This window comes from Rhipicephalus microplus, chromosome 4 (assembly GCF_043290135.1).
Source record: "Rhipicephalus microplus isolate Deutch F79 chromosome 4, USDA_Rmic, whole genome shotgun sequence".
In the NCBI taxonomy this organism is placed as follows: domain Eukaryota; kingdom Metazoa; phylum Arthropoda; class Arachnida; order Ixodida; family Ixodidae; genus Rhipicephalus; species Rhipicephalus microplus.
The window spans coordinates 22365037-22392266 of record NC_134703.1 but is presented as its reverse complement, the minus strand read 5'-3'; the positions used below and the strand labels follow the sequence as shown (position 1 = coordinate 22392266).

General features: G+C 46.8%; 1 protein-coding gene across 4 annotated transcripts in view; it reads right to left on the bottom strand.

Moving 5' to 3' along the window:
* Nucleotides 1-27230, bottom strand: part of csul (protein arginine N-methyltransferase 5) — an 81242-nt gene that overhangs the window by 38788 nt on the left and 15224 nt on the right. Inside the window, exons 2-4 of one of the 4 annotated variants that reach the window (XM_075892291.1) lie at nt 21412-21524; nt 18669-18823; nt 1551-1764 (exon numbers count right to left, since the gene is read on the bottom strand). In XM_075892291.1, coding sequence (XP_075748406.1) covers nt 1551-1764; nt 18669-18823; nt 21412-21456 — 414 coding nt within the window. In that variant the 5' untranslated portion in view covers nt 21457-21524. The remainder of the gene's footprint in view (nt 1-1550; nt 1765-18668; nt 18824-21411; nt 21525-27230) is intronic. The other 3 variants (XM_075892292.1, XM_037422533.2, XM_037422534.2) reach the window with 3 other exon arrangements.

The window sequence follows — 27230 nt, the reverse complement described above, 5'->3', positions numbered from 1 at the left end:
AGTAATTTATGAAATTTAAAGGTGTAATATTATAATAATAAGCAAAAATACATCACCAATTCCATGGATTTGAAGTATGTTTCAGCTTATTGCACACTACACAGAGGCACATACCAACATAGGATCTTTAGTACATGTCCATAGGTGTACAATGCTGTAGTAGGTCACTATAGTAATGCCACACACCTCTAATGGGGCACATTGACACACGCGCCAGACACCAAACACACACTTTCTGGCAGGTACACTGAATGCCAAACGAGAACATTCACTTCACTTTAGACAATGATGGTAGAACATGACAAAACGATGATGCACTAAACAATGCAAAGCAGCCAAGCCAAGAGAAACAAGGGGACCACCATTTTAATAGACAATAGACAGAAGTTACAAAGCTGCCGTGAGAATTTGAAACTTTTAAATTGTCAAAAAAACTTTGCAGTCCTGCAGTGCTTTTGCCCTGGGGTATTGGTATCAACACACTCCACATTGACAGTGAAATACTGCTCATCACACTTCCCGCTTGAACTTTTTTTTTGCACAATGGCACCATTCACAGTAGGTGCACCATGAGTGAGTTATCAAAAAAGTAACCTGGTCTCCACAAGCAATCTCAGAGTCCACTGCCTAATAAAAGTACGATGCCACAATTGGCGAAGCCCGGGAAATAACTTGTTAAAGGATTAATAAACAGGCTCCAACTTTTTTTTTTTTTTTTTGCACTCCCTAAACAAGCTCGCGAATTTGTACAATAGACTGTGGCGATCACATTTTCTGAATATTACAAAGCTGTGTGCCGCACAGACCGTCCATTTTGAAAAACCTACATTGCCAAGCCTCTTTCCTTTGACTGACCAATGCCCCTCGCACGGGAAGTGACGCAAACTTGCCCATGGGCAACTTGACATGCCACTCAGCCCGTGGATTGGTCTTCTTGCCCTGTGAAAAGGTGCCTTGGTCCTGCGGTGATGCAGTTCTGGCAGTGCAGTCCGCATTTTCACTATCTTGTGCTGCCCTCTGCCATTTTGTAAAACACGACATTACCGGTAGAAGCAGTATTGCCAGAACGAAAGCCTCCAAGAGAAACAGGCACCTCTCCACTTTGCCGCTAGGGGAAGGGTGCTCCTTGAACCGCACCTCCCTGCGCCGCTATGACACAAGCTTATGTGGGGGAAGCCCTGCTTGGTCGTCGGCTGCGTACCGATGACAAATCCCTGACGTCGTGTCACATTGCCAAAGTGAGCAGAGCCACGATCACGGGCTGTGCTTTTCCCTCTCTATGGCAAAGAAGAGTGGCGCATCCGTGCGAAAATTCGACACCAGCTGAAGCGGGTGTTCCAACCCTTGTAACTTTCTCATTATACCCCGTATTTGCAAAATTCTTGCAGCAGAATGCTTGCATAGAAAAACTGTGCATATTTCTTTTCATAATTTTTTTTTAAGTCATGGTTGCTTACTGGCCCTTCAAGATATCGCTTTAAGTACTATTCATAGCATACAAAATTTCAATTATGGCTTTCACTCAACACAATCTAAAATGCTTCACTAACCTTGAAAAACCGATGAAGAACTACTTGGTGAGTTCTGGGTAAAACAGGAAAGCCCCTCTTGTTTGTCAGGAAGACTGAGGTGCTCATCACTAGACATCTCACAGGTTCTCCCAACCAGCGACGCAGCGTCTCTTCAGATGGCATGTCAGCAGTCAGCCTAAGTGCTACACCTATGCGCTTTTCTGGACCGGCCACACCCCTAATCACATTCCACCTGAAAAATCAAAATTGTAAGGCCATCATTTCAATATTACCAGCAAGAGGTAAACCTCAAAAAAAAAAAAAAAAATTCTGGTCAATTAAGTCTGCTCAACATGAACAAAACAAAACTTTTGTGAAACGACTTATGCTGATAGCCCTCTAAATTGTCTAGGCTGTTCTCTTTGTCACTCACAGCTTACATTTTGTGCAATGAACAAAGGACATAGTTAGATTGAGGCAACCATTAGCGGCGTGTTGTGTGTAGTGCAGCTAATGCGGCTGCTGCAGAGCGCGGAGTTTCAGACCCGTCAACCAACGACGCCGATCGGTTCCGCGAGATCAACGCGGAAAACCCGGGCACAGGAAAAAAACCAGACTCCTTTGTTCACACGGTTCACGAGCGGAGCCGTCAAGATCGCTCCGTTTGGAACTAGAAGAGGAAAGCTTACTCGGACGCGCGTCTTGCAAGAATCACACGTCAAGCACGGTCGTCATTGATGGCATGCACATGTGCCATTGAGAATGCCGCAGGAACGTGACCACTGGGCTGACCGAGACATGGTTGCAACACGGAGACGAGTTTATCCTCCCCGTCGCGTGCACACCTGGTCAATGCACAGGGCCTGACGGTGTAATCTCCGCGCTTAAAGAGGCTTCTACAAAGTGACGTGTAATGAGAAAGCTGATGGAGCTCGAGCGTGAGAACGGCTACCAACAGAGGTCGGCCGATACACAGCCGGGCATGGGAGAGAGTGTGCAGTGGTGATCCAGCCACTTCAACTTTTGGAGCAATTTTTGGAGCAGAGAAAATGCTCTTTTGGAGCACCTTTGTATCGGCACTCGATTTTGGAGCAGCAATTGTAGCAGCAACTTATTTTACAAAAATACATCTCTCATTATTGCTGAAACTAAAGCTGTGATAGCAACCACAGTTCTATAAAACCGTATTTGTCTCAATTCTCAATTATTAATTAGAGTGTCACGTGCATGCCGATTTTAAAAGCCACCAAGAAATGGACCAGTCCATCAGATTTAATGCACTACTGAAAATGAAGGTAGTGCAGGTGTAGCATTAGTTTATTAAAGTACACTAAAAGCTACGACGAAAATTCCCAGAAACCGAACTGTAAGGAGAGTTTTGAACTTTCATTTATTTACAGAAGAAAGATGTGCATGTTGCAGCATTTACGTCCTCTTGCTCACCTTCTTGCTTAGTTCTTCCAGTTGTGAGAGGGTTTGGCTCAAAGCGGAGTTGCCTTCAGCTAATAAAGTTTGCCCAGCTTCAACGACAAAGGCACGCTAGTAAAAAGAGCACGTAACTACTAGATTTATTTTTAGGGTAGCCCGTAACATAATGCCAACCTTACTTCATTGGAAGATCTAAATACCAACTCTAAGGCGCCAACACCAAATATTTGCGCAAGCATTTTGGGTACAGCCTCGACAAATGGCGCGAATCGGGATGCCAGTTGTCTGTCGACCATTCACACCTAAAACTCGCGACCAACTTACAGGAAGTTGCCATGCGGATGACGCGTGGGTCTGACGGCCGCAGACAAACGCATTGCCCCAGCTGGCAAGGCGGCATAAGGCGCTAATGTATGTTGGAGGTTTGCTTCCTTCCGGCGCGGCGCGCGATGACCAGAGCAGAAATCGACAGCAATGTTTTCCTTAAATTAAATATTTAAAAAAGCTGATTGGGAACGGCACGTCACGAATAGCGGATTCCCAACGATCGGCGGCCGCTAATGCGGTAACATTACGGTGCTTATTGACTTGCTTGTGTTGACATGGTCGACGCTCAATCACTCTTTTCCGACTATTCTACAAGCAGCTCGCACGGTGGGGCGCCCGATCCGTGACGCGCCGGCAGCACATACGGCCCATCTAGCGATCTGCTAACGTCAACAAAAGCGACCCGCCTGCAGAAATTCTTTGTGTATTCCGCGTCACTCGCTCGTTCGTTTCGCACTATTATATTAGCAGCTTAAGGCGCGAAAACGACACGGACGAAGAGAGACAGTACACACACACGGAGCGCCACTTTTTTTTTTTTTTTTTTTTGTTGGAAGTGGCGCTCCGTGTGTGTGTACTGTCTCTCTTCGTCCGTGTCGTTTTCGCGCCTTAAGCTGCAAATATGTTAAACCAACAAGCCCAGTCTGCTATTCTTGCACTATTATATGTTCCGAACGGTAGCATGTAGGAGGTTTAACTGCTGCATGCCGTACGAGCGATTGCGCGTTTCAAATGCGGATATTCCGCACTACGAAACAAGGCACGGCGCACATTCCTAAGCCTACGTACAGCGCTCGGACACTCCGAACACAAAAACCATCAGTAGCGAGAAATCGGAAGAACTATAGGCAAGTTGCAACTTCTGTACTGATTCAATAGCAAAGTGCGGCCGGTAATAAATGCCAGCAGCGCTACGCGATCGCCTAAGCATTCACTAAAGTATTTCACGGGCGCTATTAAGAAATGCCACAAAATTTAAAAAGAAAGCGACTTACTTTTGTCCATTTCAACAGCGGGGGGATGACAAACATTCGCTGACTGGTTGTTCACAAGCACATGGCGCACATGCAACGACACGACGTGCTGTGCATGAGCGCGAAAACCTACAGAAAACACCCGAACGACACCGACGAATACCAAAGCTGCAAAGCACATGGTAAACAGTTGCCAACCTAGAAAAAAATTCACTTGTTGCCAACTGCAAAATGAACATCCGCTAAAGTCGGGTTCTTTCGTGCAATTTGGCGCATTTGGCCATAGCCTCCTATATTTTTTTGTGCCCGCGCATTAGCGCTAAATACATACGCGCCATCCGTCCCTTATAGTTTTGGCGCTCGCCGCCAGATGCCGCACCGATCCCATAATAACAGCAGACGACGCGGCCTATGCACGCTTGCGTTTATGACGGTCTAGAAACCGTCTACATTGCATTGCTATGATTTGGCGCAAACAAAACAACACTTGCGCAGTAAGGCGCAGGAAGGTATAATTGTAGCAAATTGGCGCAAATGGCGCAGCTGGATCACTACTGAGTGTGACACGGGGAGAACCTATTCCTTCATGTGTTGTATTTGTTAACACATTTTTTACCAATGCAGTGCCTGTTATGAAAGTGTTTCTGTGATTGGTTGTGATGATACGAGCTCCAACGTGTGATTGGCTTGTGCGGAGACCCTCTGTTCAACCGAGGGTTGAAAAGAAGGTGTTTGAATGTAAAATAGAAAGCGGAGGTTCAAGTTTGGACTCGGGCAGACGGCTGAGGCTGCAATAAAGCGCCTCTTCACCGAACTACGGTTCTTCCTTCGCGCTGCCCCCGAGCACTCTAGTCATCGAGGGGCACCATTCTGAACCTCAGAACACCTTCCCTCCTTAGCTAGTGTAGAAGCTAGTCAAAGGGGAAGAAAACTAACTGACATATTAGGAGCTTACAAGGACTTCAGCAGTAGGCTGGTTAGCAGTAAGCTTGTTGACCCATTCCCAACCAATCTTTTCTGGCCGAGACCGATACCAAAATGCAGATTCCTCTTTCAACTTCGCATTATTTGACTATAAATACTTTGCAACAAAGAAAAAATCATTACTCTATTCACATAACACACACGACTCCCCCCCCCCCCCCCCTTCTTTTAAATATTGCAAAGGATTGGCCTTGCTGCACTGCACTACGAAAGGTGCCTTAACTCTCACTCTCTGGTGCAGAGCAAGTCACTTTGAAATTTAAAAAATAAAATGCCAGGTAGCACAGTAACAGGGAAAGCTGGAAGGGTGGCATTTCTAGAAACTGTTGTACACACTATTGGGGCTACTAATGCAAGTATGCTTGCAAGACGCCCACAAAGCCATAGATCACAATTTTTTTGTCAATATGGGAAGCACCCACTATAATATTATTATTGCAGCACATGAAATTTCAAAATTGAGATGTACTCTACGATTGCTTGGTATGCTTAGGACCTCTTGAACGAATTTGAATCGCGTCCGCCGCATGGAAGTTATTTTATTTCGATGGCAAAAAGCGTATGAGAGCTTAATTAAAAATGGAGTGCCCCTGTGACATCGACACTAGTGCTACGTGTTCAGTGTGATGTACTCCATGCACACCATCCTGAGTAACGATGTGCTAGTAGCGATGACGTCTAAGATCCGAGTGTTCTTATCCTGCAAATGCACTCACTCGCCATGTCTGATTTTCGTCGCACTGCTTTGAACGATTTCGCGAGATTACCAAGATGCAAACCGCCCATAATACAGTTGACTCCTAATAAACGAAACTCTTTTAAATGAAATTGCTGCTTAAATGGAACAACTTCCCATAATATGTTTGGTTTTGTACTTGAATATTATTAAAACTCCTCTTAAAGAAAACATTTTCCTGGTCCCTTCAGGTTTCGTTTAAAAGGAGTCTACTGTACTAGATCGACGAAAGAAAAGGGTGTGATTTAACGCATGCTCGTCAGTCAGGGAATCGGGGAACCGTTGGGAGTTGCAGTCGTGTGGTTCAAAGCGCAAAAAAATCGCAATGAGAGTGTCTTATCATTACGCATATGTTGCACGCCAACACGACCACAAGCTATCGAAGTGGAGTAGCGTATAGACAGATATCACTAACAAGTAACACGCAGGTATCGCTAATAATGAATTTTACTTCATCCGTAGACTTCTTTGCGTCCGCGTAATACCGGGTTAGTGCCGCCGCCGCCACCGTGAGAGGCCGGATAGGTGGAGGCCGGACAGGTCATCTGGAGGCACAAAGAACAACCTCGTAACAGCCAACATATCCTATTTCTCCACTGGTGCACTTCTCCTATACAGTTATTTCATTGACCCCTTTGCGTAAACGTGAATGCTGTGCACACCACACACACCTATAAAACCAATTAAGACGCACGAGCAAATGTGGCCGAAGCATGCTTCCTCGGGCACCTCCTCATTGCTACTTGGAACGGCGTCTACTTTGGAATCGCTGTTCTTCAAAAAGTCAATCAAAGCAAAAATGTTATGCAACATCACGAATCATCGCGATTCCAAGCTCCGGACGTCGTATTCAATCCTAGTCGACATTTTGTACGCCGACGATGGCAATGCAGGTGACAAGGCACGACTGAATGTGTGCGTATAGCAGACGAAATGTGGCGTGGTCTGCAGGTGACCGCGAGGTAGCACCACTGATAGAGCTACTAGTGCTAAAAACGGCATTTTGAATCGTGCTAGATACCAGTGATATAAATCAATAAAGGTGATAGTTATTCATCCCTCAGCTGCATTATAGGTTGCGAATCGCTACTAGGGGGCCGATAGCTACTCGTTGATACAAAATTATTAACACGAGTAACTTTGATGTCAGTGCTCCTATAATGATTCTGTGAAGAAGCAAGGTACCCGCTACACACTGAAAAAACATTATATGCACTTTGCTGATGTGGTAGCTGATGATGGTGGAGAGTTTTGGCTGAGTCCTTTGTAAGGGTTGCAAGCATTCAACGACCGACTTGTCACAAAATTGGCATTGTGTGATGCCTGGTAACAGAATTCAAATTGTGTGACACCTGGTTGTTATTTTACTCTTCCACTACGCTATACTACACGTTACGCGGTTCTTTCTCAGCATAACGCCTGTATAGGTTTTTTTGCGAATAAAGTTTCACATATAGGCACGACTCTGTGGTAGGACGCTGGGCTGCCGAAAAGAAGACCCAAGCTCGAACCCCATTCTGTTCTGAATATTTATCTTGTTTCATGTTTTTTTTTTGTTATTTTGAATGATACAGGTTACAAACACCAGCAGCGGCAGCAGACAACTACGGCGCCAAAAAACGACACTTGTGGTGATTTTATAACAGCTTTCACTGTAAAAGAACAAAGAGAGTGTCTATGAAAAAAAATGCCTTCGCCTTCGTGAAAGGAATCGTAAAGAAATGGAATGCACTGCGTAACATCCACAACGACGTTTTGCACTCGAGAGCCCAGCGTTAAAAGAATAATGCTTTTTTTTCTTACACCGTGCAGCTAATAGCACCGTTTGTTATGCGTGGCATTTTTCTGACGCAAGAAACACAGTATGCGTTTCCAACTCTAGTAGCTAGCATGGACAGTTAGAAAGTACTATGAAGTGAACAAAACAAACAGCGCTCTCTGCTCGGCGTTTCACAGTGGCATCTCGAGCACACTTTTCCGTATGTTCTTGAGAGGCGCCCAGCCAGTGAACAGTCAAGAGAGATGTGCGAGCGGATGAGAAAGTGGGGTGCAGGGAGGAGAGAGGGCGAACGGCAAGAGAAAAAGCGGAGAAGCACTGCACCTGTCACTGTACCTGATGGCCATAATGTCAACGTCTTAACACAAACGCTACACAAATGCTAGCAGCACACACACTACAAATGCGTTTGAAATGTGCCGCATTGAGACAGTGGCAAGTCGCGTTCAAGTCAAGGAGGTGAAGGCTCTGGTTGCTGTGGGCGCGACGAAGCGCAACATGGTAGGAGCTCAGATTGCTAGGGGCGCGAGCACCCGCAGCTGTTGCTATACACCAAAACACAGTGAGCTCAGTGCTTGCTGCCATATTGAAAAGCACGTGGCGCAATCTGTTGCAAGTGCGGCAAAGCAACAGCCTCAGCTGCCAAGCGAGCAGACGCTCTGGAAATTAAACGCGAAACTTCACAACTTGAGTCCGACTGTAAGCATATTTCGCACTGTTCCTTTGCTGGAATTTTGTGCTAATTTCGTGTGAAACTTTGAGGCCTCGACAATTCGGAATGTCTGAAGCACGTGAATTGCAGACTGCGAAAGTAACTTCATCAGGTATGTATTATTCGACTTCTGAAAGAAACGCGAACAGCGGAAAGCGTCAACTGCGGCGTGCTTTGGCTGTGACAAGGCAGAATTTGTGCTGTAAGCCGGCGTCAACATAGCGCTAGAATCTGGCTCCAACTTACGCTCATGCACCGCATGTGTATCAAGTGCCAGTCCTGCCGGGCACTCGGAACACACACGCGGTGCAAGAGTGCCAGCCAAAACGAGATTTTAAAATGCTACGGTGACGCCGGCTGAAACCACGTATAGATTCACCTAGTGACAGTCAAGGCATGTCGCAGTTCAACCGAGTCGAAAACTATCATTTCCGCACTGTTCACGTCTCTTTGCATCGCGATAGTAGGCCGTCACAGTTATACTTGACATGAATGGTGCGTTCATCCACGCGTGAGTCGTAATACGTATATCCTGTAATTAACATGGAGCCTGCGAAAGAGTACGGCAGTAGTTTTGTGCCGCATACTACAGGCTTACTGCACGCAAGTCGCTGCTAAAAAGCGGAACAGCTGGAGTTGCGTTTGAATAAACGCACTAAGTATACTTACTCATACACCTTACTGGGCTCGTAGTTTTTCCTGCCAATTGCGATTGTATCCTAAGGTGGTGGAGCTGAGCGTCTTTCGTTGTCAACGGAAATCTGTGCAATCCCAAAACACCGCACTGGCACGATTCCTGCGATGCGCTGTGAACTTCACAGGCAGTGCTCAGCAATCTATTCCTCTTGCACTGATTATTCTTGCATCAGATGACAACGCAGTGATACCCATAAGACATTTTATAAGGAGGCACAGCGCGAACAGGCGAGTTTTTGCTTTATAAACTCCCAGAGCCACTGCTTGCCATGCTAGCGAGGCGCGCCTTGGCAGTTGCAAACAAATTATGGCGTCTCTGGGAGCAAATATATACCGCGGAAGGCGCCTGTGTGCGAGATAGGCGTGCTCTCGTCTAAAAGAGAGGGTAGTGGACAGATCCCGATGGACACCTGGCATAACCCGACTAAGAAATGCGTTTGCATTTAAAAAAAAGCTTTGGGTGTGCCAGTAGGGGTCTGCTAACATATAACAGCGTCCACTGCAGACATGCACTAACGCGGTCATTTTCCAAATCCTATGAATCAGAAAAACTGCTGCTATGTGAATTCCCCATGACACTCACAGCAGAATTGAAGTTCTCGCTTTCAAAAAAAGTGGCAAACAGGCGCACTTTCATTGAATATTTTTTTTAACAGGGCTGTTATAACAATAGAAGCAAGATCGATATTGCTGGAAACTGGTCAAAAAAAGGTCACATCTTCACGTGATACAACGTAGCGACCTTTGAAAACAATTTATCAAGTGAATAGCTGGCATAAACTTCAGGCAATTATTTCCACTCAACACTGCTAGATTGTGAAGCTGACACCACAATTTGATATTTGAGTTGCAAAGGTTTTTTTTTTTTTATTACAAAGCTTTGATGTTAATTACTAGGCTTGTGCGAATAGTGAATTTCTGGTTCGAAGTGAATTCGAAGCAAATAGTGATTTTGATCAAATAATCTTGAATCGAATTTGAATGGTGTGTATGACTTATAAAAAAAAACTCCCAAGCATTTCCCAGAGGGTGAACATGGTCAAGTGCGAATGCACGGGGCGATGCTATGAGGGGGAGTAAAGTTAAAATCCGTTGGCATTCGCCAGTGAGTTACCGTAAACTCCCCTGTGTAATCACATTGCGATTCCCAGGAACCATTAGACCCTCTCGGGAAATCTTGGCAAGTTTACGCGTATATGTATGAGCAAATTCGCACTATAATGATTTTTATGTCCGCTGCCCGCTTCGCCCGCTTGCACTCAGCATCACGGGCTTTTCGCCGCGCTGCTTCTTCAACCAGCGCGGCATCTTCAACGACGCGTGCAATTCAGTACGAGCAGAGTCCCAAAAATTTGTTGCACGCTGCAATTGCATTCTCTCTTCTCGTCCCGTCGAAATAGCTGGAAATTAAGCAGAGGGAAATGGCATGGTGAAAGAAAATACGGCAAATGCACCTCGTGACCTTGAGCACCTCTTTTTTTTTTTTTTTTTTCAAACACAGAGCTTTTCAGTGCGATCGCGCACGTACTCGGGACAAGCGGCGGCTTCCCCCGGCGGCCCCGGTAACTACGAGCGTGATGCTCAAATCAGCCAATGGCTGTGACCAGAGTTGTATATTCCTTATTGGCTGTGATAAGTGATTTTTGAGCTTGTAGTGTCATTTGCCGAGGAAAAAAAGCAATTTCTAGCTTTGAAAATTTATTGTGAATTACAGGCCGCATGTTGCGCTGCAATATTTGCCTCGCCTGTTCTCGGTAGCCTCGACTACCGATCGGCAGCGTTTTCTCACCATGTTCAGTAAGTGTTGCAGGGCCCCTTTAAATTTGAAGGAGGGCTTTGCGGCGAAGCGAATTTCCCCTGGATAGGTGCTTTCACGTCTTAGAACTCCCACACTGTCGTGAAATTATCTTTACAGGCAATGAAATGTAGACTAGTATACACCTATTCGTTCACTGCGAATACTTCAAAAATACTTGATAATTTAAATTCGAATCGAAGCGAATTCGAATACTATATACATTTGAATCTTCGAAGCATTTGAATATTTGCACAAGCCTATTAATTACAAATGGCAAGCACTTCTCTCAGGCTCATCAGCCAAGAACATTTCATCAACAACACTCGCACACTGGTTTGCGAAAAGGTTAGTCAAAAATCACTATGTTGCCAAAATGGGCACATTTCAAACTGATTCTGATAGTTCAATGGCTGGACTAACTACTAGAAAGTGCTGGATGCATGAGAAACAAATCCAACATATCAACATCGGCCATTCAAAGCATTGATCAGCAGTGGTCGATATGATTAGGCATGGTAACAAAACAGTTATAAAAGGAGCACGGCACAGCCAGGAATGCCACCACAGCCCATCCAAAAAAGAGAGGGTGTCTGCTGAAAGACTGCAGTTGTTCAAGTGAAGATGGTGCACCTGCAACTGTCTTTGGCAAGTATGATAATTGCATGTCAGGTTTGATAACTGGCATGAAATCAATTGGCCTAATGAATATACTAAAGTGACAAAAAGCGATGAATTCTTGTCAGCCTGAGTAAAAAAAAAAAAAACCTGCGTTTGTAAATTGGCTAAGTCGAGAACAGTAGCAACATGTCAGCATCGGTGCGCACTTCTTGCAGAACAAAGAAAAGAGCTCTCAGTTCTACTTTCCTCCTAAGAAAGATATGGGAACTTTACCATATACTATATGAACATTGTGATGATAGCTGCCAGCATTAAAAAAATACAGCAAAACCTCACTAATTCAAATTTACTGGAATTTACTGGAACGCGGGTTTTCAAGTTAATGGAACAGGCAGAAAGGGGGATGCAAAAGACAGTAATCAGGACTGGTCATTTGCAGTGCGCACTAGTTATTGTCTTCAAGGGTTATATTTTTCAGCAATAGTATCTGGTCTTAGTTTCCCTGTGAACAAGAAGGAATGTTGGGCCTGGCAGCTGCTACCGGGGGAAAAAATGTTGTCATAATCGACTGAAATGCACGCCTGCAAAAAAATAAGACATTTTCACTGCAATACAGTAGTGACATGGGGGCAGCATCGCAAATTTCGACACAAATGTTTTAGCTGGAAAACTTGATTCCTGAAGCTTTCAAACCAAGTTTTCGATGTAGGCGTTGCTGGCAAGAAGTCTGCCAGCAGTGCAATCGTGCAAATTGCTGGAGCAACTGGCAATCGGAGGTTCGCATACATTGCAAATTCCGCTAAACAGTCCTTTATCAATTTCTTTATATTGTGTGGAACCGGTTTATTCAGCCAGGCTCGAGCTAAATTACACTGGTGATGATATTTACAGATGATGAAGATGTACAGGTGATGATGATATCTAAAGAGAATGAAAAGTCATTCGCTTGTCGCACTCACACTAATTCCCCTGCACGGTGAAAGCGGCCGCCTGGTCGCTTGACAGTATTATGAAATGCGTCGTGCATAAGGCTTTAAACGAGATATGTTCGCTATCTCTGTTCCTCGGCAACGATAATTAGGATTAGCACTAAGAGGAGAAACGCGGTAATTGACAAGAGATGTCTGCTCGACCACCGTGTATGGCCCAATGAAGCGACTGATGAATTTGTCGCATAAGCCGGGGACGCGTAGTGGAGTCGCTAGAAGAACTTCCTCACCAGGGGAAAAAACTCACAACACGGCGAGACAAATCATAGCGAGATTTTCGAGTGTCTTGAGAGTGGCTGGTGTTAACACGGGCTTGGTGACGGCAGTGTGCGAGATGAGATAAAAATTCTTCAGAGAAAGGAGCCGTCGAGGCTGCAGGGGCTGAAAGGAAAGAGACATCCAGAGCGAAACTTGGTGAGCGACCATGGACGAGAAAAAATGAAGAAAAGCCGGTAGTGCGTTTAGCAGCCGTATGTATTATAGGCGAATGTCACAAAGGGCAGAATTGCATCCCAGTTCGTGTGGTTGGGGTGAATGTACATGGCGATCATGTCCGATAGGGTCCGATGAAACCGTTCAGTCAATCCGTTGGTCTGTGGGTGGTAGCTAGAAGTGGTCTTGTGAACAGTGTTGGAGGCACGCAAAACTTGCTCGACAATGGAAGAGAGAAGGACTTTGCCACGATCACTCAGGGGAATGCGTGGAGCTCCACGACACAAAAAGATGTGGCGAAGAAATAAATCAGCGACGTCAGTGGCAGTCCTAGATGGTATATAAGCTGTTTTTGCGTAGCGGGTAAGGTGGTCGACGGCCGTGGCAATCCAGCGATTCCAAATGGATGATATAGGAAGAGGGCCATACAAGTAGATTCCGACTTCAAAAGACGAGGCGGGACAAGGAAGAGGTGCATTCAGCCAGCTGGAGCAGTTGTCGGTCGTTTTCGCTGTTGGCAATGGACACATGAGGCAACGTACTTAGCGACGGCTGAAGAGAGGCCAGGCCAAAAACAACGACTTCGTATTTTGTCGTAAGTCTTGTGATAGCCTAGATGAGCGGCGGTTGGATCATCATGAAAGGCTTCCAGAACTTCACGTTGCAGAGAACGTGGGATGACCGGTACATACTTGTTGCCATTGATGTGGTAAATGTAGTGGTACAAAACACCACCGACAAGCTTCAATTGTTTAAGTTGTCGACAGAGTCTGGCGTTTGGAGGAGTAGTAGAGCCGGTCAAGCGGTCACCAATGGTGCGGCAGTATGGGTCGACGTGTTGTTGTTAAACAAGGACAGATAGGGTGGCAGGTGATAAACTTAGCGCTGCAATTGGAGAGGTGCCGTCGTTTTGGAGTATCGATGGTGAGTGGCTTCCGCTGGGCAAAGGACAGCGCGATAGAGCATCAGCATCTTGATCTGTAGGCAACATCGAAATGCAGGCAACTCCTGCAAGCGAAGTGCCCAGCGACCGAGGCGACCCGATAAGTTTTTCAGCGATGAAAGCCAGCATAGGGCGTTAAGGTCGGTAACGACGGTAAAATGATGGCCGTGAAGATATGGTCGGAATCTTTGCACTGCCCAAACAACAGCAAGGCACTCCTGCTCAGTGATAATGTAGTTATTTTCTGGAGCGGTAAGAGCGCGGCTTGCGTAAGCAATGACGCGTTCGCGTGAGTTTTCGTCACGCTGCAAGAGTACCGCACCTAGACCATGACTACTTGCGTCGGTGTGAAGGATGGTGGGTGCGGTGGAATCGAAGTGGCACAGTACCGGATCCGACGTGAGGGCTTGGTTCAATGCCGTGAAAGCACTTTCGCAGTCTTCGGACCAAATGAAGGGGACGTTCCTTGCAAGGAGTTGATGGAGCGGAGACGCAAGTTCCGCGAAGCCACGTATGAAGCGCCGGAAGTAAGAAGATAACCCAAGAAAGCTGCGCAGGTCCTTTTGACGTAGTGGACGAGGAAAATCGAGGACGGCGGCAAGCTTCTCGGGGTCGGGCCGAATTCCTTCTTTGCTGACAAGGTGGCCGAGAACCTTGTCTGTCTTGCTAGCAAAGGTACATTTCTTGGTGTTAAGCTGTAGACCGGCTTTTGCAAGGCATTTGAGGACTTCGTCAAGACGTTGTAGATGCTGCGAGAACGTGGATGAAAACACTACTATGTCATCAAGATAGCACAGACACGTTTTCCATTTCAAACCATGCAATACGCCGTCTGTCATGCGTTCGAAGGTGGCGGGCGCATTACAGAGTCCAAAGGCATCACATTAAACTCGTACAACCCATGTGGCGTTGAAAAGGCAGTCTTCTCTTTATCAGACTCCGACCTTGGTATCTGCCAGTAGCCTGACCTAAGGTCGAGGCTAGAAAAATACTCTGCGCCCTGTAATGAATCCAGTGGATCGTCGATCCGAGGAAGAGGATAAACATCCTTGCGTGTTATTTTGTTTAGTGCACGGTAATCGACGCAGAAACGCACTGTCCTGTCTTTCTTTTGAGCGAGAACAACTGGGGATAACCAGGGACACGAGGAAGGACGTATGATGTTGCGTCGTAGCATGTCTGAGACGTTTTCCTCAATGATCTTGCGTTCTGCCTGAGACACGTGATATGGACGCCGATGTACAATACGAGAGCCGTCAGTCTGGATGCTGTGAGTAGAGATGGTAGTCATGCTGAGGGCGGGCGAGTTCACATCAAATAGAGAACGGTGTCTATTCAACAGGGCAAGCAAATCTTCAGGTTGATCAGGTGTTAAGTCAGTGCTTATGGTTGCCGACACAGGTGTGGAAGAGGCATTGAATGGCAGTGATTGTGACTTTTGGACATCGTTGTGGTTGTTGTTCAGAAGAGTAACAATCGCAACAGGCTCACTGTCGACCGCCCAAGATACTGTTGAGCCACAGGGGAGCACTACACACTCGGGTGTTTGATTTATGGCGGTTAGGTAGGTAGACCCATCGAAGAAGTGAATAAGCCCTGGTGCGATCACAATGCCCCTACGCAGTGTATGGCCGTAAGGGAGAATTAGTACGTCACTACCCACAATGTCGGTGCAATTAACACTTATAATTTCTTCGATGTATGGCCGAAGCACATAATTTGACGTGGTGACAAGGCGGATGCGTCCATCGTGTTCAAGTGGAGAAGAGTCAGTGGCATTTAGATGCAGGAGGCGCTGATGAGAAGATATGAAAGCGGATGCAGAAGACAAGAAATCCCACCCCAGAATGAGAGCGTGGGTGCACTCATGAAATACCGCGAAAACGATGTGATGACGAATGCCTTCGATGCAGACACAAACGGTACACTGTGCAAGTGGACGAATGAGAGTGTTGGTCGCCGCACGGAGAGATGGGCCACCATAAGGCGTGGTGACTTTTCGAAGGCGGGAACAAAAATTAGTACGAATAATCGAAACGGCAGCGCCAGTGTCTACAAGAGCCTCAACGCGTACACCTTCTACAAACACTACTATCAAATTCGATGGCCGCTCTGGAAGAATTGTTAGCTGTCCGGTGGACGCAGTTTCCCCTCCTAAAACTGCATTGGGGAGTTTTCCGCGTGGGCGTTCGTGGAATGGGAGGCGGGCCGCAGAGGCGACACTGAACGGCGACCTCGCGAAGGCGACCTGCGGCGAGACGTACGGGAATTCCCAGGCATATCAGTATGGTAAGTAGGAGACGGTGAACGGTAATAGGACGATCGGGAGGGTGGTCATACGTAGTTCATAGTCGGACGGAAGCTTTGATGTTCTTCAGGAGCGTAGCCGCGTTGCTCGTCTTGTTGGCGCCTTCGACAAAACCGAGCAATATGTCCTCGATAGCCGCAGTAGTAACAGATTGGTCGAGGTGGGCGCTGGCGCTGAGGTGCGTAGTAAGGCGATGCTTGCATTGGTGGTGACAACGAAGCCACAGGCGTATGGTCTGCTAGTGTAGGCACAGAAACGGTGAGTTCAACAGAGAGCGCAGGAACTTCGGCGTACGTGCGCGTCTGGCGCACGCAGGGACCATTGGAACACGTCGAACGCGATCTCTTGTTTAATCAGGTCTCGCAAGCTATATTTTTCAAAAGGGAGAGTAACTTCCGCAGCGCAGGAAGAGCAGCGCCCGTGAAGCTCTTTATGAACGATGTCGCGAATAAGCGCACGCAAGTCAAGGGGTGCAGGCAAACGAATGTCGGTAGCATCGTAGCAGAGGCGAAGAAACTGAAGCTCGTCAAGTCGCTGACAGATGGTTATCACATCCTGGGTGGTGGCAGGATTTTGCATGGCGAGGGCGTTAAAGGCGACGGTGTTAATGCCTTTAATATTGTGGCGTATTTGGTCGTTCTGTGACATGCCTGTGTTAACGCGCTTGCATAGTGCAAAGACATCCTCAATATAGGAGGTGTAAGATTCACCCGGCAGCTGCGTGCGTTCACCGAGCTTCTTCTTTGCTGCCTCAGTCCGAACTGTAGGGGCACCAAATATTTGACGAATTTGCTGCTCGAAAGTGTCCCAGTCGGGAAGATCCGGGTGGTAGTTTTAGAACCACGTTTTCGCAACATCGGCCAAGTAAAATGGGATGCTCCGCAACTTCTGTGAATTGTCCCACCTGTTCAAATCACTGACGAGGTCGTAGTTCTTGATCCAGTCTTTGACATCATCGCCTCGGAGACCGGAAAACACAGGTGGATCACGCAGGCGAATGTTGTTGGGCGGAGCGGGTTGTGGTGGCTGCAGTGGGACGGCGACGCTGGATGGGCCAGGGTTTTCTTGGGCTGCCATGGCTGGGGTTTGTATGCGACGACCCGAGCGGAGCTCCAGCGAGAACGGGCGAGAGGACTTGAGGGAACGAAAAGCACCGTCCACCACTTGGGAGGAACTGGTTCATTCAGCCAGGCTCGAGCTAAATCACACTGGTGATAATATTTACAGATGATGAAGATGTACAGGTGATGATATCTAAAGAGAATGAAGAGTCATTCGCTTGTCGCGCTCACAATATTCCTAGACAGAATAGGTAAGTCATGACTCCCTTACGTTGTGAGAAGCATGCGACATGAGTGAAGCACGTCTTGTTTTCCGCAGGTGCATATTTCAGCTGACTATTAGATTTGTTCTTTTTTTCTTCTTTTTTTCTTGGTGCTGGAAGTAGCAAGTCTAGAAAGCTTCAATTACAACTCATTAGTGTCACTACACTGCATTGCATTATGGGCTCTTAAGAGTGGTCGTTTCCGTGAATTCGCGGTGAGTTCAAGATCGGGTATTAGCACAAAACCAACAAATTTTTCGAATCCTCTGCACTGGTGCTGACACCGCCACTTCAAATTATCCACTAAGACTTGCATTGCAAAATAGAGGATTACGATAATAGTTCAAATTAAGCAGGATTCTGAAGCAACTGAGTGTGAACTAATGAGGTTTTACTGTATTAGTATTGCAAAGTTTTAACAGAAGATTACGTCCCTTTTTTGAACAAAGAATATGATATTATTGCACGTCATAGAAGAAACAACATTTCAATGAGTTCCCTCATAGTAACGACACTTGAGGCCTGATACCCCCCCTGTAAATGGTATTGTCTGAAACAGCCGCTGTTGATTAGAGCTGATCCCAGTAATGATTAATATGTGTGGTTTAACGTCCCAAAACCACCATATGATTATGAGAGACGCCGTAGTGGAGGGCTCCAAAATTTCGACCACCTGGGGTTCTTTCACGTGCACCCCAATCTGAGCACACGGGCCTACAACATTTCCGCCTCCATCGGAAATGCAGCCGCCGCAGCCGGAATTTGAACCCGCGACCTGCGGGTCAGTAGCCGAGTACCTTAACCACTAAACCACCACGGCGGGGCTGATCCCAGTAATGAATGCACCAGCATGCCATAATACAAAAACAATGAGTAGGAACACTGCAAATGTTCCGTAAAAGTAACCCACTAGATTAAAAGCAAATTTTGCATTTTTATTTAGTACATATGTACTTAAGTATTGTCAGAAGGATACTTGGGCTGATTAGATCCGCTTTTCATTATTAGACTGTGACAATGGAGAAAAGCATATGTTTTTATAACCAAGAGGCCGCAAAGATCAGACATTGAATTCTTTACAGTGAGGTCATTATAACGAGATAGAACATACCATTCCCAAGGGTCATCATCACGACTTATGCTGTCAAGGTTGTTGTTGTTGTCATTGTTGCACTCGGCATCCTCTTTGGACAAGCAGCACAGGTATCGCCGGCTTTGCACAGAAGGTGCCTCCATGGGAATAGCAATCCAGGCCTGAAATACCAACTGTAAGGTGCAGGCATGATTACACAACATCTACACGCATTTCTTTAAATTCAGGTGAAATTGAATACAACGGTCAACTTACAAAAGGAACATGATCAGCCCGGTGGATGCTTGCCATGCAAAGAAGAAGTAAAGTAGCACAAGAAAAAAGCACAAAGAGTATGCATACACCACATATATATAGAGTCAAGCAGTAAGCAGATACAAGATGTCCATGATTTCATAAACTACTGTCCGACAAAGATCCCATGCACACAACTAAGGTACAAAAACAAACCTGTTCTTATGAAGCACCGCTGGAGAGCTCACTACAGCCTCATAAAAAGACCCTTTATAAGACGGAACAGGCAGGCAAGTACATAGCACACATTCCATGGCTGTGATTGTGAACAGAGGAAAAGCCTTGGTGATGCATGCAAGGCAATGGGTGGCTCAAACAACGAACTGCTTCCCAGATGAAGCACATGGGAGCTCCGGAAAGCCACACCAGTTTAGTAAAAGATGAAGTGCTACGACAGACAACACAAAAGAATGCAAACAAAAGAGTTACTGTTAATGCCTCCCGGTAAAGAGTGAGCCTTCATTGATTTGAGCCTGTCGTAGAATTGAGCTTTTTGTAGAAATGCATCGTAGAACATATCAAGATACAATATACTGCACGAGCTAGTCATCATCTTCATTGTGATCAGCATCACAGTCATGGCGTACATGGTGTACCTTGCATGTGCTTCGCCGTAATGGCGGAGGGAGAATGTGTGGTCTGGAACACAGTTGTTCTTCAATGTCATCAGAGTCACTGTCATCCTCATTGTCGGCGGAAGCTACGACGCACAATGCCAACGAACAAGCCACGACCTTAACGAAGCCCCTAGAAAAGTCTACTATGTACATAGAAAAGCCATTGTAATATTTTCAACCTCATCTCCTCCCCCCAACTAATGAGAGATAACTGCAATGAGCATCTCTGCTTGCACAAAAAATCTAATCAGATTGAATTCCTATCTCGGTTTCTGACTGACAAGACTGCCAATTATCTTAAAGAATATCTGTCACCACTAGCAACTATAGACTGGCATCACATGCAAAACTACATACTCGTACATGAAGACCGATACATTTAAAGGCCAACTCCGGTGATTTTTTGACCGTGTCAGGATAATGGTGCTTTCATGTTTCTGAGACACTCTTGTCACACGCCTGATATCTGAAATTCTCAATAAATTTGAAAATAATTTTTAATTCCTGAAAAACTGTAATAACGAAACCGAAACCCAACCGAGTGCTCTTCTATGTGTGACGTAATCATTTGCCCGAACCTGCCTGATTGCGCATAATACCTGCCTGATGGCACTACCTGTCCACGCCGTCCGCCACGATCGGCTAAAACGCTTACGTTGTTATAGTGAATATATGACGAATCGTGTGTGGCTCACAATGCAACACCACTTGCCACCTGTTGCAAGCCTACCAACATGGAAAAGGAAATCGCACGCTCAAAGGAGGAAGTGCCGGCCAAACCCACAAAATCTGTAGCAGACAAGCAGACGACGCTGCAGTGGCACATCAGTTCCGTCACTTCCACCAGGCAAAACTCAATGTCACACACACAATGCTGCCATTAATTCTGGCAAGTGAGGTGAGCGTTTCGAGGCAAGCTATAAAAATCATTTGAAAAGAATCTGCGAAACTCTCAAGCTTGCAATTCAGCATGAATGGTGCAAACATGCAAATGAACGTACCCAGTAAATTTCATTGAGATCCATTCACCTCTAGAAATCGCCGGCGTTGGCCTTAAGAGCTCCTTTCCTAGAAGCTTCAGTGATCATCACAAGAATGTCATATGACTCTATACTTACCCTAGCAATACTGTCCGTTACTTCTCATTATTATTGCGTCTAACAAAGAAAACAAGCTCTTCAATTTCACTTTCCTAGCAACAGCTCTGGTCACACATGCGGTAACCTGAATACCTTTGATGAAAATTTCTCTCGGGTTTTCGATATACAGTGAAATCTCGGTATAACGACGTCCAGGGGACCGCAAAATTTGTTTGTTATTTTGAAAGGTCGTTACAGTGAAAGCTCGGAAATCAACCATAAATACTTATTTTTCACCGACCAAAACAACTTACCTTTACAACAGTGGGTCCTTCAACTCGTTTTTTACGAGAAAAAAAAGAAATGCACAAGTACACACCAAAAAATGCACGTTTACTTTAAAGAAGCCTTTTTTTTTGACGCGAGCCGCACAAACTTTACAGCGCGAAGGCCTCCAGCCCATCCACATTCCTGTGGTGCGATTCGGTTCTTTGGTAACAACAGCCTGCTCTTTGCCTTCCAGTTGCCGAAGAATATTTATCTTCTAGCTTAGTGAAAACTGCTTCCGTTTCTGCGTCGCAAGCAGAGACGAACTGATTAGTAGTATCACCGCAGTGCGAACGACGACTTGCTTTGTGGTCATGATAAGTAATCACCAAAAAGAGCTGAACACGACTGAAAAAACAAGGCCTCCAAAGAAAAACTCGAAGCGTGACGGCTGTCATCGCCTTTTTCGAAGAAAAGAAAGTGCTAAAAAAGAAAATTCCTCACGTTTCGTTTTTCGCTCTCTCGCTGTCTCAGGTTTTCCGCGTCCATGCTTGCTGTTCGGCAACTCCCACTCTGCCTCGCTGACCCTGCCCTCGCCTCTGCGTTCTCTTGTAAACCTGCAGCGTCGGCGTTTCAACAAAAAGAAAGAAAAGAAAGTCGCCCTTTGTTTCTTTTTTTTCACACTGTCGCACGTCTTTCAAAAAGAAGGCGTCCGTTTGCTTTGTCGTCTGCTTGCGTAGAGCTCCGGTGGTCGCGACGGATTTTAGAACATAAGTTCGTAGTACTGAGGCATTCTTAATATAATGCGGAACCAAATTAGCGCTCGTTATTCTGAAAAGTTCAGTATTCTGAAGTACGTAGTAGTGAAAAAATTTTACATTGAAATTATTAGCAGTCGGCGCGGGAGTTTTTAAAAGTTCTTTAATCTGAAAAGTTCGTTAATGTGGGGTTCGTTCTACCGAGATTTCACTATATATTGCCACGGGCATAAAACGAGATTGGGCCATGCCAATGCGTGAATGTGCCACTGTGAGAAAGAAGAGTAAACGGTAAGCTCGTGTTTCTGGTGACCGGTTTAGCCTTTGTCTGCACGAGGAACATACGAAGTCTACTGTACCAAGCGACACAAATTTCCAGTACCTTGGGCATCCGTGGAATAGCTCATGATGCAACACAAGACAATTGAAAGTTATGATAACAAAATTGCGGTGCACAATACAGTCATTAAATTTTTACTTACACAGGCCTGGATTCGTTCATTCCCCCCAATGAATCTTTCGTAATGAAGCAGAAATAATCGAGCACTTCTTCATGGAGTGTTCAGATATCAGAGCCTAAAGCAAAGATTTCTAAAACCACCTTTTCAAAAAAGAGGCCTTGAGCTTTCGACATCGGCATTGCTGTACTTTGAGCTTTCTACATCGGCTTATCTCGAGAACTCTGCGCACTTTGTTCGAAAAATATGAAGCCACTATGGCAACTGACAGAGTTTTGCACCCAGCTGCAGAGATACCTTCCATAACGCTGACCAGAAGGAACAAGCAGAGCGTCTCCTCAATTCTCGAAATCAGCGCCTGAACGAGAACATTGCTATGTTCGTTGAGGATATGTTGCGGCTGTTCAGGTGAGCTGTCTCCTCAATGAGGGAGAGAGGAAGGTGCACCTACTAATGCAGGGAACGAAAGAGCAGTCCTTCGCAGCACTAATGTGCAACCCTTCCAGTACTGTGGCGGATTTCCACCACAAAGCCACGACGATGGACCAAATGATAAGGCAGTGTTCATCGCAGTATGAGCGTCCTGACAGTCTTTCAACTGTGCCATTGCCCCTGGCAACACCCGGCGTCACAACCATAAGAGACCTCGCAGAGCTTGTGCGCAGTATTGTGCGCAAGGAGCTGCTGAAGCTGCATGCGGTGTCTCCTCAGCCCCATGTTGCTGCTCTAACAGATGTCGTCCGTGAGGAGGTCCGGCTGATGGTCCAACCCATGACAACTACGCGTCCAGCCGAGATCTAACCCTAGCATAACCCCACGTCCAGCTGAAGCTCCGCTTTTAACATACACGGAAGCGTTACATACTGCTGCACAGGCTGTCGGCTATCTGTGCCGTCCGTCCACCCTGCAGACGGCGCCGTTCTACTCGAGCTCACATACGCACGGCAACTCGCCACTTATACAGAAATCCAGTGTGTGGCGTGCTCCCAACAACCAGCCTCTCTGTTATCACTGTGGTGAACCAGGTCACATCTGCCGTGAGTGTGTATAAAGGCACTTGGGCCTTCCTTGCTTTCGTCTAGATGCTCGTTGACCCAGAGATGGTGAGCGGCCCTATGCTATTGCCGAGTATTTGGCAAGCCAGCAGTCCCTAACCCTTCTGTGTCGCCAATCCCACTCACCGTCTCCATGGCACTCCACGTCACCCTCCACATCACAATCAATCTTTGCGGACATCCTTGCAGGATAATCGCCTAGGTCCACGAGCCCGAGCCAGGGAAACTAAGAACAGCTGGGGGTGAGGCCGCTGTTGATTGACCGTTAAAATACCCTCCGCCGAACTGCCTGCCGACATCCGACGACCTCCCTTGGCCGACGTATGCCATCAACGTCAACTGTGTATCAGCTTGCATCAGGTCACCTACTGACACCACTTGGAAGATGTACCGCATGGCTCCAAACATGTGAGTCAACGTACATTGCTTTATTCGTCATGTTGCGCGAGTGCTCACAAAACTTTATTCTCGCAATGGATTTCCTACACGACCATGGAGCGGTTATTAACTTTTGCGACCTGCTCATAACGCTTTCTGATGACCATACGCCCAGACAAAAAGATACCACTGCACAGACCACAACACTTAGAATTGCTGACAACACCATCACACTTACGCCGTAAGCCAGTATGTTGGTAACTGTGGAGAGTGACTGCGATAACAACAGTAGTGATATTTTTGAAACTAATCCCTCGGTGCTCTTGGCTCGACAATATATGTGTCGCGCAGTATCGTCCAACTGAAATGTCGGAGGGCTCAGCTTTTTATCACGAATTTCAGCGGAGTACCAATACTTGGCTAAGCGAACAGCAATCGCGAACTTCGAAGTCATTGATGACGAAGCATGTTTTAATATAGCTCCGATTGCCACCGCCGCCGCATGTGACACTGCATTGGCCAGTACAGTTGGCATGAATTGCCAGCTATCCTCTGCGCAGCAGGAGCAGATACGAATGATTTTACGCACGGATAGTGACTGTTTTGCGTCCACTTCATAAATCAAGCACACACCAACAATGAAACACCGCATTAAAACAGACCTTACCAAACGACCAGTAGGACAGCATGCCTACCGCATGTTGCACAACGAACAAGAGGCGATACGTTCTCAGGTGATGAAAATGTTCGACGACATCATCCGACCCTCGAACAGTCTATGAACCTAGCCCGTCATACTTCTTAAAAAGGAAGACCGTGACGAGGAAGACAGCGCTCTTCAATTTTGCGTGGATTACCCGAAACTCAATAAAGTGACCGAAAAAAAAAAAAGTCCACCCTCTGCCACGCATAGATGACTCACTGGATCAACTTCTACATGCCCGATAATTTTCATCAATGAGTTAGCGAAGTGGCTACTGGCAGATCGAGGTCGATGAACAAGACAGAGAGGAAACAGCATTCATAACTCCCGATGGCCTCTACGAATTTGAAGTACTACTGTTTGGATTGTGCTCTACCCCAGCAACATTCCAAAGGATGATGGACACCGTGCTGTCAGGTCTGAAGTGGGAATCATGACTTGTCTATTTAGATGACATCGTTTTTTCCCACACATTTTAGCAATATTTACAGCGACTTCAGTCCATCTTCCTCGCTATTTCATCCACAAGCATATACTGAAACCGCAGAAGTGCCATTTCAGCTTCGAGGAACTGCTACCTTGTCAGTCCCAATGGCATTCAGCCAGACCAGGAAAGACAATGGTTATTGCACATTTCCCTCCTTTGAACAAACGGGATTTTTGGGTCTCTGCGCATATTACGTGCGCTTTGTGCAGAACTTCACCGACATCACCCAACACCTTACCAGCTTAACGAAGAAGGATACTCCTTTTGTATGGGGTCCAGAGCAAAAAACCGCTTTTACCGAGCTCTGGCAGCACCTTCAGACTGAGTTCAAACTGAGCCCTTACAAGGGCACTTTGATGAAGATGCCACTACCGAACTGCACATTGACGCAAGTCTTATAGGTCTTGGTGCAGTGCTCGTCCAGTGGCAAAACGACACAGAGCGTTCCATTGCTTATGCTAGTCGCATTATCTCGTTTGCAGAACCTAACTACTCGACCACGGGGAAGGAATGCCTTGCTGTTATTTGGCCGATCATAAAGTTCTGACCGTATCTGTATGGCCGTCCGTTCAGAGTCGTTACAGACCATCATGCCGTCTGTTGGCAGGCTGATCACGAGGATTCTTCAGGGTGCCTCGTGAGATGGAGCTTGCGCCTTCAAGAATTTGAGTCTGGCCATGATCATACTGATAATGATTGCCTTTCATGCACTCCACTTGCAATGATATCAAGCAATGATGACACTATTGGCCGTTTCCTTTGCGCGGTCAGTGAATCTGACTTGGCCCAACAGCAGGGGAATTATTCAGAGCTTGAACAAGTTATCAAATACCTTGAAGGCCACCACGACGGATTCACACGTTCAGCGTCATTTTGTCTCCGCAACGACATCCTCTACAAAAAGAACTTCGAACCTTATGCGATCGAACACCTGCTCGTCGTTCCGTCAGTGCTACATGCTGACTTTTTATCTGCCTGCCTCGACGAGTCTTCCTCCAACCACTTGGGATTTGCATGTACCCTTGCCCAGATTCGCAGTTACTACTACTGGCCAAAACTCACCCAGGATGTCAAGCATTACGTTAAAACATGTGACCGTTGCCAGTGCCATAAATCCCCACATTTGTGCACAGCTGGTTTACTGAAGACTGTCGCACCACCATCACCACTGTTTGAACAAATTGGCATGGGCTTACTTGGGCCTTTTCCAAAGTCACATGACCATTGTACCGCAGTCGCTACTGACTGTTTGACGAGGTACTGCGAAACGAAAGCCTTACAATGAGGCATCGCCAACAAGATTGCATATTTTGTCATGAACAACATCGTCCTCTGCCAAGGAGCGCCAACAGTTGTCATCACTGACCGTGGGACAGCCTTTACAACCCAACTTATGCAAGACATCAAGAGGCTCACGAGAGTAATCGCACCCTCGCATAAAGACGCATGATGAAGCAGTGTCGGACGGTCCGGGTGTAGTGTGGCTTCATTCTCCCTACATGCGTGAGTGAGGAAGTTGCCCGCCAGGTCTCTTTACTGGCTTTTGCTACACCGCAACATGCTCAGCAACCATCAAGCACACTTCTACCTCCGCTCCACCGAGCCATTCAGCAGGAAATCATGGAGGTCGTTCCTGAATACCACCAGCCGCCTCCTGTATCTGCGCCACTCAGCTACGCCCAAGTTGTAGCCAGGCCGCCCCCACCAATTCCTGTGCCTGGCCCCCTTAGTTACACCGAAACTATCACCAGGCCGCAGTCCTTCAGAGATAGTGTGCCGCCCACATATGCCGACGCAATCCATGTGCACCGAGCACCGTGAACTATGCAGTCATATCAGCAGCCACCTCGCCCATCGTGTTCTGCGGCATGGATGCGACCAGCGAACCGATGGCGCACTTCTGACAATCTCCCCATCTGCTTTGCTTGTGGTTGAGTCGGTCACGTAGCACGCTATTGCAATCGTGTGCAGCAACCGCAGGTCGCCTCGAACTTTCCCAGCCAATCAAGCCGCTCTTATGACCAACCGCCGCCTAGATCACTGTCGTCCCGTCCCGCTCCGTCTACCCGCCGTTCACCATCTCCGCGACATCGCTCACTGTCGCCGATGCGGCCACGTCCACTCGAGGTCGACCAGGAAAACTAGTCGTCGCAGTCCACGAGGCAAGGGCTGCGACGCTGTCGAACTGCGGAAGCCCTCAGGAAAGCCTATCGAACGTGATAGACGTACTTGTGGATGGCGTTTGTGCATCTGCCCTTGTAGATACTGGAGCCGCCGTATCTGTGATGGACGAAAAACTTAGCCGATTACTGCGCAAAGTGACCACGCCGCTTTGCGGGCTCTCCCTCCGTACAGCCAGCGCCCAAAGCATTCACCCTACAGTGATGTTCACAGCCCGCCTTATGATTCAGGGCGTATGCGGTCGTATGCGGATGTATGCGATGATGTATGCGGTCGAATCCATCATAATTTCTTTATGCTCTC